Below are 9811 nucleotides of genomic sequence, written 5' to 3' on the forward strand. Positions count from 1 at the left end.
CTGCTTTGAACGGTCTAAAACACAACATCAACACCACAAAACTAAATTGCAAAATGAAAAAGAAAAAGAAAAATCCTGTTTCTGAAATACACGAGGTAATTCACACATTGTTATTCTCCTAAACATACAAGTTCAAGATCAATGGTGTGTTCCAGCTTTCTTTTTTTATATACCAAAAATAACTATTATTATAGTGATTTCCTTCCAGTGTTGTTTGAAATAAATAGATTGTGCATTTTACCTTGGGCAGCAGGGCAAAAGAATGGCCCACAATAACATTTTGATAAAATGTATATTTTTTTCTACTTTTTCTTCCTTCATTCAAAACATTTTTTAATAAAAAACATCATTTTAATTGAACTTCAAATAAATTAAACCCTGTGTCACGTAAAAATAATTCATCGGTATTCGCAGTAATCCATGCTATATAACATGCATTTTATATAACTTTGGACTTAAAGGAAACCGCACAAGATAGCTACGAAAACAAAATATATAAGTGTTCTATAAATAACCAGTTCTTATTCTACCCCCAGTAATGGTTCGTGGTTTTATAACCTGGTAATATCCTCGCCATGCTGAGCTCCGGTAAGTTCGTCGGGGGCCCCGGTGTTAGTGGCCGAGGCAGCGGCAACAGCGCCGGCTGCTGAGCTTGTGTTGGACCCGGAGGAAGAGGAGGAGGATCTCACTTTGGTGTTCGGGAGCCTGTGATCCTTTTTCCATTTCATCCTGCGGTTTTGAAACCAGATTTTAATCTGCCGCTCGGAGAGAACCAGGGTGTGTGCGATCTCGATGCGCCTCCGCCGAGTTAAATATCGGTTATAGTGGAATTCCTTCTCCAATTCTAAGACTTGCTGCCGGGTGTATGCTGTCCTAGACCGCTTGGGCTCCGTCCCATTGTAACCAGAGTTCACTGGAAGAAGGAGAAGAGGAGAGAAAGGGAGACAGAGAAGGGAGGAAAGGAGGGGTAAACAAGAATGGCCTCAACTGAGATATGGCTGGAAAGATTTATTGGTTATGAATGTTTAGCTGTTTGAGAAATTTAAATGGGAAGTTAAGAACTTCTCAGCGTAATGAGAGGACACTCACATCCAACTATGAGCTAAATTATTAATGCAAGATTACAAAGCTCAGATTTTTTTTCTTATTCATTTCTCCCCCTCTCTCCATCGCGCAATACATAACAGCAGAAGCCACATGGTGATACGGCTGCCCTGAGTATACCTCGGCTATAAAATTTATGGTGGGTGTAATTACCAATGCCGAGTCGTAAATCCGCCTCAATTGTGCCATTTCAAAGGCTTCCCTGCTATCGGAGCAGGGGCTGGCAACGAGATGGGAGTCAGAGGGACTGATAAAGGGAGGGAAGGGGAGAGAGGAGCATGAGGAGTGCAGGGAACATAAACACACAAGTTGCCTACCAGTGCTGACGTGAATTTTCTTCATCCATGGGTACACCACAGGCTGTTTGGAGGAGGCTGTGCTGTTTGGATGCTCCGGGGTAGCTTGGTTGCAGGCGGAGGTTGCGGCCGGTGGGGTGGCGGGGGACATGGACAACTGTGGGGTTTCACATGAAGCAGGTTGCCCTTTCCCTGTCAGTAGATGCGCAGAATGGGGTATTCCATGTCCCCTTGGCGTGTCAGGTTCAGGGATGCTTGCACAGTTAAACTGGCGCTCTTGGTAGCTCGCCCGCGGAGGATATAACTCCTGATGGTGATGCTGGTAGCCAGTGTCCCTTGCGCGGCTGTAATATTCTGGACTATGCTCGGGGATGTAGTTATTTTGCGAATATTCCTCGCATGGAGGAAATTTCGGATCAATGTAGTTAGACTCCATCAAATACGAGCTCATGATCATTAATTTCTGGAGTGGAAAATAATTTTTCTAGCTTTGTCGTTTTTCTGCTCCATAAAGCCCTCCTACTTGCGAGCAGCCCTGTAAAGTTACTTTTACCACGTGACCCAATGGCCCAATAGCAGGGTAAGAGGTAGTTCCCGGATAAGGAACCAGAGGTATTTAGCATACCTACAGTCGCCATTGTGGGCACAAATCTTTCTCTCTCGCTCTCTCTCTCTCTCTCTCTCTCTCGCGCTCTCTGGCTGCGTTACCAAGGCAATTGATCTTGGGGACAAAACTAGTAGCTAGTTGCTGACCAAGGAAAAAATATAACAGGCAAATACAGTGGTCTCAATTATTCAAAGGGACAAGGATGAGGTACAACAATGGCAAACCAGTCATTGTGTTAGTTATAACACCTTATATAAAGATGATCGGCTGATTAACAAAAACTGTCTCTGACAACAAAGCTTCAGCTGTGACACAGCCCAGGGTCTCTTCACAAGACTAAGAATAAAGTCTGGATTGCGTTCTTTCTTTCTTTCTTTCTTTCTTTCTTTCTTTCTTTCTTTCTTTCTTTCTTTCCTATAAACCATTTCAGCAGTAACATAGGTAAGACATCGTGACTATGAATGTCAGTGGAGAGGTGGAGAGGTGAATGCTCTCCAGCTTTGGAGGAGATGAAGACTGATCATTTGTGGTGCTGGACAGAAGTGGACAGAGAGAAACAATTTGCCTCAGTGGCAGGTTCTTCAACAATGAGAAATTTAGGTCTATCTATTTCGAATCCATATTAATTTCTTTAAGACTACACATTTGTATGGATTTTTTCAGCTTTTAAATGAAAATTGGTAAGAATAATCAGAATCAGAATGCTTTATTAATCCCTGCGGAAATTATGTGGCCACAGTAGCTCCAAGACAGTAAGAACAGTAACTAACTAAACTAAATTAAATAATACAGTATATTACAAAATTACAAAATATAACAAAAAAGATTTAAAAGATACAAATGGCTCAGTTATAAATATCCCAGTATATAGCATTAAGACTGGGACTGAATTACAGAAGGATTCTGTATCTGAGGTTGCTGCTTTAAAGTCACAGTAGCCAAAATCTGTTGGAAAAGCTGCGAAATGCTTTACAACATAAAAGATTTTAAGAGTGCATCCATGGTGCTTCTATTCTATCCTACAGAAAGACAAAGCAAAACTCTTTTAATCTTTAACCTTTGCTTCCATAAGGCACAACACAACAAAGCAACCATAGAAAACAAAACATTGCATAAATCCAAATTTGAATATAAACCCTGACATGCCACAGACGAAAATGTCATAGACACAACAAAACTGCAACACAAATGCGGACTAAGCAGGCGTCAAACATCCAACTGATCAAACTTACATAATATCACTAATATGATGTCACAGATCAGGGGCACACAACCCTGCAGAGAAGCATTCACCAGGAGCTCACAAACCAGCCAGCAGTGAAACTACATCACTATTATGTCACAGAGCAGAGGGTGTAATGAGCTGCTGATTTAACTGCAGGACCAGTATTGTGTCACTGTGAAGTTGCTGCAGACAAGAGAGTCTGCCGTACACACTCTTGACTAAGTGAACATCTGTCCTAAATGCAGGATAGCAATTCATGACACGTGTAAATAGAAATCAGCCACCAGTCCTTGTGATCTTGAGTGGTGCTAATTCCCTCTTCTTCTGACTGCAGTTTTACAGCTTGAAAAAGCCCTTATCTGTTACTTGGTGCACATGTTTCTGAGCTTTGTAATGGCTCAAATAAAAGCGCAGGAACAATCAATGAACAGCATCTATGTGAGGAAAAACAACACTGTTAGGCAGATGAGACAGGCCATTGAAACTACAAGAAGTGCTGAAGAAGAATTGCAGAATGCAACATCCCGATGATTAGTAAACAAACATGGTTACATAATGCTTCAAACTACAATTTAAACCGTAAAATACAAACACTGAAAGTATTACAACATTTTCTTTTGTTCAGCAGCCTTTAGGAAAATCCACCCTGAAAATGTTGCATGCTAACCCTGGCTGAAGCACTGACCATGAGCCAAGGCATACAGCACTGGTGGTCTGTTGTTTTATTGTAAACTGATACTGCCTGGGTGTATAAACTTGTCATGTGCTGGAAGCTTCCCATTGTTTTCTCAGAGTCAGCTGTAGGCAGACAGAGTGAAGTTAACCTCCCTATCACCTTAACACCCCCATGTTTCACATATATGTCTTCAGGTGGAGAATAATAATAATAATAATAATAATAATAATAATAATAATAATAATAATACAAAGATATATTTCCATTCAAACCATCACATTGCAAGTTAAGCATCTATTTTCACAGCAGCAGTTAAATAATACGGTTAAAAACGACGTGAAATTGCTTATCATAATTCCGGCTGTACTGTTTGTAAAGAATGCGCACGACATTTCTATTACCCCTAGTGAGGATGTTAGAGGCGTTTTATAGAGCAATAAAAGCCGTAAATCAGTCACTTTTAAACGACCCCTGGTTCCTAACGTGTTTTACAGGGTCTGACACAGTAGTAGCCGCACACTGCACGTTCTCTGTGGCCTACCTACACAATCTGTGGCTGTCTGAGCTATGAATACACTTTGTGACAGCGTTATTGCACTGCCAGAGCCCGTGGATGAGGTGGATGCAGGCTGTATGTATCATCGTTGATGCTTGTATATGCAAAAGCAGGAAGAAAAAAATGCCAGAGAGATGTGAAGGGAAGCAGATGCAGAACAATTCATCGACTGGCGTGGTATTTCAGTTGCCCATGTATTCCTGTAGAGACGTATTTGCGACTGCTTGTACTTCACACAAATTCGGTTCTACAGGGTATACATATAGACAACTAATGTGTTTTAGGTTAGACACTGTAAAAGGTCATCTGCCGGGCAAATATCTGTGGCAAGCAGGTTATCGTGCATTTCACAGTCGTGTCACAAGAAGCATCAGAGTGGAAATACCACAGAAAGCGTGCGTCAAAGCTGATTCTGTTTATCAGGATTCAAGAAGCAAAGCCACAAACAACCCCACTCCTGCTATGGATACATGTACAAGCAAGGGAAAACACACATTTTACGTCCTTTCTCTAAAAATAAAATATCCGTGAGTGCACACGTATGCACTCACACACACACACACACACACACACACACACACACACACACACACACACACACACACACACACACACAAAGCATAAAGACGCCGTATGCAGAGAACAGAAAGGGTCTCTTTTCTCAACATTCAGCCTCTGCCTTTGAGGTGCCTCCTATATGAATATTCAGCTACAAACACGAAGGATACAAAGGGACGGCGTGACAGCACACATGAAAAATAAGTTTCTATTGTTCCCAACCATTTCTTCTGCTTGCTATTACCATACTGACCGCTCGGTAACCTTTCTTGCTGCCACTCTGGAAGCTAATGAGAAAAGCCTCGGATGAAAAATGCAATATCAGACATGTGACCTGTTTCGGGGTTATTAAAAACAGCAAACATGCTCAGATTGTGAATCAATGGAATTGATTAGAGCGGTGATGCACAGGGTGCTTCAAACACTGTCAAAAAACATCTCAATCTACATATTTCTCCGCCAGCATCCCGCGCATCAATTTGATTTTTTAAAATTGATTAACAAAGCCTCCCGCCCCAACACACAGTGAACTCCCGAGAAGTGGTAACAAAAAAAAATCTAACTCATATTCATTTGGATTTTTTTCATATTCTCATCAAAAGACATGCTGTTTGTCGTGCACACAACCAGTGTGAAAGGAGCTACATGCACACCACCTACTCCCTCTCGCCCCATGCGCTCTGGCGGACGCATTTTAATATTAGTTAGACAGCCTGACCCGCGTTTCACCCCTCGCGTTTGACTGGTTCCAATAGTTCACTGCCAAGGATTATTGATGGAGAGACAGCAATGAATTCTTTCTCCCCACAAATGGCTTTCAGATCGTGCACCTAGTTCAATAACTAGTTATAATGTAGAAGTACAAAAAATGAGGCCCTCAGGCAGACTAATTTGATGTTTCATTTGTTCATTTGAGAAATTAAGCTTTCCCTTTTCCTCCCCTGCAAAATAACAGCCTTACAAGCGTGTTCACACATGTACATATGTAAACAAAATAAATCTGTGCAAAACTATGTGGAGGTCGTTCTGTCCACGCAGTGCTGCTCTTTTTCTTTTTTCTTTTTTTTAATTTGGTGGCCGAGTACCTGACCTGGATGCAGACAGTGCAGCAATATTGTGCTCCCTGATGAAAACGGTTACGATGCGCTTTTAATCAAACTCTTAACCTAATAGCCTTTCCACGTTTACTCTCCCCAGGTGTAATAACGTTAAGCTGTATCGTCCAGTTAAAATAAAAAGTTTTAATGAAGTGCAGACAGACTGGAGACTAGTTGGATATGAATACTCTTTAAAAAGCAGCAGCCAAGGGAGCAGAGGCGGTTTCAGAAACTAGATTCCTCACATAAACAGTTGGTTGGTTTTGAAGCAATGATGTGGTTCACAAGACTCACTGCGCAGTTAAATCGGGCTAACTGGCACTGCAAGAAGTTGAGAGTATAGGATGGTAATTCCATCTTAAGTTGGAGTTTTTGTTTAGGCGTCCAATGTTTGAAATCGTAAGAAACGAGACAAAGAACATAACGCCAGAGTGTCTGAATAAATTAATTGGAAGTGCAGATATTAAGGTGGTTGCTGTCATTGAAAAAGCAACTCCGCCAGACAAGCTTTACTCTCAAATAAAGGTAGGTAGATAAGCGTGGGGCAATGCGTAACACTTACTATTAAATCCGCAGTCTCACTCACTTTGGCTCGTTGAAATGCCTGAAAAATAGAGAGAAAGAACGAAAAAATTAAAAGGGTAATCATGACAAAATGGTTCATAAAGGTCCATAAAAAATTTTCCTCATTAAGTGACAAAATGAATTTTTGCACCCAAACTGCAAAAATAAAATTCTCGAGGAAGAAATGAGCTTTATAATTTGTTCAATTAATATTTTATTTTTAAAACATGTATTAGACGCCCCCCCCCCCCCAAAAAAAAAAGAATAGAAAGAAATTGTTACTCAGTGTTCTCTAAATTAACGAAGCAGCCTATTTGTCACGGATATCACGCATTTGAGGATGGCATAAACATATGCGGTGTCCGTACCGTATTTCCGGTTTTTTGCTCCAATTTTAAAAAGCCACAGTATAATCTAAAAATAAATCTAAATATATAAATTGGCCACATATGAATATGAAAAAGAGATGATATAATACAATCGAAAGCCACAAATTTACTTCATTATAATCATTTCCTTCGTGTTTCCTACAGTAAATCACTCAAAGTTCAAATACAGAAAGAAACTGTTTGCATGTGTTTCCTTTTTTCCTAATGACCCGTCAGTCCGTCCCTTTGCCTCTCATATCCTCTGCTATCTACTTAAGCGAGGCTGTCCTAGAAAAGCTCTGACATGTGTAGGGCTGCTGCAGAACTGGGACCGAGGGCGAAAATTTAGGACGGGTCATTTTCAGACAGTAAAAGTAAATTTACAACCATTTTGGTATTTCCTTGGGCAAATTTTCTAAGAATAGAAATCCCTGGACTTCCAGAGCCCTGTGGAATTATGGCGAAGAGTCAATAATAATTAAAAAAAAAAACCAAACCCAAAAAACAACTAGTTTGTCTTCACATTGTAAATAAATTCTTGCTGAGTTAAACAAAAAAAAACCCGATGTAATAGGACTTTATGGTTTTTATTTGGGCTCAGACAAAAGGATGTTTGTGTTCACCCGGAAATGACCTCCGAGGTTTGAATGATGACAATGTCAGCTCCACAGGTCAAAGAAAGGAATACGACAGCTCAGAACATGGCAGTGAAAACGGATGTTTGTTCCGTTTCACTTTTATTGTGATGCTATTAGAGTGTTTTTGGAAAGGTCTGTCCTAGTTTTAGTGAGGTTAAACCAGGTCTTTAATTCAAAGTGACTAAAAAGTACTGAGAGTAAAATTATTTCGATTGTAATAAGCGCCCTGTAGCCCCATGAATGTGCAAAACACACATTAATATTTGTTTCTAATTTATTGTAAAAGAAAAAATATATTTACTTGTCATTTCTGCAGGAAAACAAATATTTCCCTTTTGTTTTGTTTCATTTTAGTGCGAGAGTTATGGGAGTTAATGGGATATGACAAATGTCTGTATTACGTAAAAGAGCAATGAAATTGCTTGGGAAAAAAAGGAGGAAATAAAAAGTAATAATGAGAAGAAAGAGGAACTAACAATGCCCTGACTTGGACACGTTGCCCCCGCAGTGTATCACTCACACAGCAGCGTGTTATACAGTGCCCCCTATTGAAAGTGTATAATTTTTTCCCCTGCACACCTGAAAGCAAACCAGGACAGACTTTACGTATTCCACATAAAGAAAATATTAAAAATAGGTTTGTAAAGCCAGCACTGGAGAGATGCGGTAAGTGGTCAGCCTTCAGTGCATTTGTGCACAACCTAAAGCCTCGAAACTCCTCATTTGGAAGAAAGCTGACTCAAATACTTTGTTTTTGTGATTTTTAATTCCCACATTATGCAGCATTTATAGCCTGTAAATCCCTGCTTCACCTTGTGCCTAACAGCATAGCTGAACACACCCAAAAAGTCTTACTGTTAGATTCATCCATTTGCAGTTTCACACATTGAAGAAAGAGCAGCTTTTCTAAGCTGAACTACTTTCTAAGACGTTTTTAAAATAATGTAGCCTAAAGAAAAGCAGAAACTCGTTTAGGTTATAAGATCACATAGTTTTAAGACTGATAACACAGTGCAGAAAAAAGAAAAAAATATATAGAAAGATAAATTTCTGCAAAACATGCACATGCACGCCTCGAGCTAACACTAGTGCTGCCTTTCGTAATATTTCAGTTTGGATAATGGCATATTTGAACTGCAAAAATGCCTTTGACTCAAGCCTGTTCCTTTGGCCCAGACATGACCCTAAAACAATATGAACACCGGCTGATGAGTGCAAACAGTAACTTCGAGTCATGGTAGTCAGGTGGTTTTGCATTAATAAGCCTCTTCTTGTGGACTAATGCATTCTTTTAACCATCAGAGCCACCTTTTAGCACAACACAGAACAGCACAGAACAAATGTCACAAAATATGCTTCAAAACGCTGTGTATATTTTCAAAAAAGCGCATTTTCTTCCATCCAAGCGTCTGAAACCACGGCGCTTTTATTTAGAATTTCCGTATGTCACATGCAGGTAAGAGTACGAGGGGGATATTGGAAATGAGAGGGAGAGAGAGGGTGTAGTGGTTAGTGAGACGGGACACCAGATTATTTTTGATAGTTCTGCCTGAACTTTGCATTTTCCTCACAGTCACCTTTCTCTCTCCCTCTCTCTCTCTCTCTCTCTCTCTCTTCTCTCTCTCTCTCTCTCTCACACACACACACACACACACACACACACACACACACACACACACACACACACACACACACACATATATATATATTTTTCTCACTCTGACATTAAGAAGCAAACTGTTGAATCAAATCACATCTACCGCATGAAAATATGCGTAGGCCTATATTCTGTTATTTGCCAAGAATAAAATGCAACAGCCTTCAAATAAAAGGTTAATAATGGTTTAAAATGTGGCTCCTTAACACAAAATATCAGTGATCGATATATCCATACGAGACACTTTTTGAATATTAAAAAAGAGCAAAGATACAATAAAACGTGTGAAAACAATCATTTTTTCCGGGTAACTAAAAATATGGCACAGTTTCATAAATACTCGCTGCGAATTAGTACATAGCGTCAATTTTGGCGCTAATCTGTTTAACAGTCACACATTCAGTTGCACTGATATAAAACAAAAACTACGCAGTTCGGTACAGCTCGCAGGCCTGTAGACAAAGT

General features: G+C 40.0%; 1 protein-coding gene across 1 annotated transcript; it reads right to left on the minus strand.

Annotated features, from left to right (window-relative positions):
- Nucleotides 1-551: 551 nt before the first annotated feature.
- LOC134618643 (homeobox protein Hox-C4a) lies at nucleotides 552-1857 on the minus strand. The gene is made up of 2 exons (XM_063464129.2): nucleotides 1422-1857; nucleotides 552-913 (listed from the first exon to the last, which is right to left on the minus strand). Exons 1-2 carry the CDS (start codon nucleotides 1855-1857, stop codon nucleotides 552-554), a joined length of 798 nt encoding a protein of 265 aa, XP_063320199.1.
- Between the last annotated feature and the right edge of the window lie 7954 nt (nucleotides 1858-9811).

The sequence above is a fragment of the Pelmatolapia mariae genome, linkage group LG20, assembly GCF_036321145.2.
Source record: "Pelmatolapia mariae isolate MD_Pm_ZW linkage group LG20, Pm_UMD_F_2, whole genome shotgun sequence".
NCBI classification, from domain to species: Eukaryota; Metazoa; Chordata; class Actinopteri; order Cichliformes; family Cichlidae; genus Pelmatolapia; species Pelmatolapia mariae.

What these genes read in the sequence shown, in the direction of transcription:
- LOC134618643 (XM_063464129.2), bottom strand. Translation starts at nt 1,857, where the DNA reads ATGATCATGAGCTCGTATTTGATGGAGTCTAACTACATTGATCCGAAA. An exon ending in GAAAATTCACGTCAGCACTG is followed by an intron (nt 914 to 1,421) that starts GTAGGCAACTTG and finishes TCCTTCTTCCAG; the next exon opens with TGAACTCTGGTTACAATGGG.